This window comes from Propithecus coquereli, unplaced genomic scaffold, assembly GCF_000956105.1.
Source record: "Propithecus coquereli isolate 6110/MARCELLA unplaced genomic scaffold, Pcoq_1.0 Scaffold2, whole genome shotgun sequence".
NCBI lineage: Eukaryota > Metazoa > Chordata > Mammalia > Primates > Indriidae > Propithecus > Propithecus coquereli.
The window spans coordinates 766546-768784 of NW_012144966.1; the positions used below are offsets into that span (position 1 = coordinate 766546).

At 33.0% G+C, this 2239-nt stretch overlaps 1 protein-coding gene across 1 annotated transcript in view; it reads right to left on the bottom strand.

Moving 5' to 3' along the window:
• Positions 1–1503: 1503 nt before the first annotated feature.
• Positions 1504–2239, bottom strand: part of DCAF13 (DDB1 and CUL4 associated factor 13) — a 24610-nt gene continuing 23874 nt past the window's right edge. The window contains exons 5-6 of the mRNA XM_012643524.1: positions 1602–1679; positions 1504–1509 (exon numbers count right to left, since the gene is read on the bottom strand). Of these exons, the coding sequence (XP_012498978.1) occupies positions 1504–1509; positions 1602–1679 (84 nt within the window). The remainder of the gene's footprint in view (positions 1510–1601; positions 1680–2239) is intronic.

A 2239-nucleotide genomic window follows, 5' to 3' on the forward strand; every position in this document is an offset into this window, starting at 1 on the left:
TAGAAAAATCATTGATAGTCTAGTAGACAGAACAAAGAAACAACAGGAAGTAGCAGTGTCTAATAGTCTCTGTTTCTATCAAAGTGACCTGCATGTAATAAACCCCAATTAGCACACTGACTGCCACACTAGAAAAAAAATTTTTTCCCTAGGGCCATAGTGTTTTATTAAAACAAAATGATCCCTTCTAATTTGTTATTTTTTATTGTTTTCTACACGTGAGTTATATGTAACGCAATCCACATTTTTAGAATTAAATTGTCATATTAACTGTAACAAAAAGAACATCAACAAGTAAGATTTTCATGAACTAACTGCAGGGTTTTGCTTCACAAGGCCCCAGGTTCAAAACTAGCCTGAATTAAATACAACTCACAAGGCAGTCAATGTGTTAAATGTTATTCTACTGACTGAAACAAATAAACAAATAGATTGTAAACTGGAACCAGATTTTGGAGGGCCTTGAAAGCTAAGCTATAGTTCTTTTCTTCAACCTAAAAGCAATGGAGCACCATTAAAAGGGAGAAAAGGAGGGCAGGTAGGTGGTAACGGGCAGATTACCATTTATTAAAATAGTACTTCATGTTAGGATTCTGCTAAATGCTTAAAGTATCACGTTTTATTCTCACCAATATGCTGCGAAGTAATTATTACCATCACCATTTTACAGGAGAAAAACAGATTAAGCTACTTGCTTCAAGTCTAAGATCAAAGTTCATGTAGGACCTTCCCACTGTGTCACATGAATGAGTGCAATGATTAAAGCTGTACTTTGGAAAGATCACCGTATTTGTCTATTTCCAACTTCAATGAATGTACTCTTACTTCTAATATTTCTGAGTTTATTATATATTATAAAAAATGATTTAGGAATAACAAAAGCAAGTATTAAAAGCATTTCTTTTATATGTGGATTATGACAATGGACTGGTGGCACCTGAATAATGTCTGGCCCTTCCTGTGCGCTTGAAATCAACTTTATACTCTTTTACTTAAAATATAATAGCACTCCTCTCTTTACCTACAGACAATAATTCTCTCCCTCTTGAGAGTCAGCTTGATTTAGCTTTGACATCTAAGTCCTAGAATGACAATGACCACTTTAGAACTGTTGAGAAATTTGTTACCTTGAACAGGACAGTGTTTCTCTAAATAAAACGTCAAACTAGTACCCATCAGCATGTGACAAAACAAATAAAGCTGGTCATGTGAATGAGTTCTAAAATTTTCTGGAATAAAATACTGTATGTGCCATATGATAATCATAGAGCCTGAAGTATTATTGCATTGTTAAGTGGTGGGATGCAATACTTTTAATTTAAGAACTTTCAATTCACTAAGTACTAATTAGATGCCTAAAATTTACTAGTGTCATGAAGACACAAAGATGACTAGGATACAATACCTAGTGAAAATTTAGGGTCTCTAAAAAGCAACAGGGAGCTGAGAAATGCCACTATCATCACTTTGGGCTTGAAGAATATCTCTATGAAAAAAAAATCTTCAATTCTGAAAAACAATTATTCCATATTTTCAGTTACATGATTTAGGGAGGAATGTATTACCAATTGTATAAAGCAAATTATAAAACTGAAACTCACCTTTTTCAGAGGGGTAGATTGCCTCATATCATATAGTACTATATTCCTGTCAGAGGCACAGCTTCCCAAAAGAAATGTCTAAAATTAAGTACAAGAATCATCTGTTAAAAGCCAGGCTTGGCAGCAAACCATGTCCATTTAGTGAACAAATGATTTAATTACCCTTAATATTTATGTTAAAAAGCAAAGCTGTACCATTAAAGTTCATTTTAAGAGGGTACAATAATCCGTAATCTCAGCAACCCAAGTCAAGTCTGTTCATTGTTAAATCCCCATGCATGTATTTTAGATGCCAGTGATGGTAGAGTATAGATAACATGGTCTTCTAATTTATAATAGAACATACTTTATTTATCCATTCTTCAACTTAGACTTGTTTCCTGTTTTTTACCATTGTAAGTAATACTTCAATGAACATTTTCATACATTTAGCTCTTCTTCTTTTGCATTCATTTCCTTAGGATAAAATTTCATGAGTGATATTACTAAATGAAAAGGTATGAACAATTTTACAGCTTCTGATATTTAGGGCAAACTATTTTCCAAAGAGTTGTACCAATATACACTGTAATGTGTCAATTTTAATGCAATTGGGCAGCATTAGGTAATGTCATGTAAAAGTTAGTATCTGTGTGAAA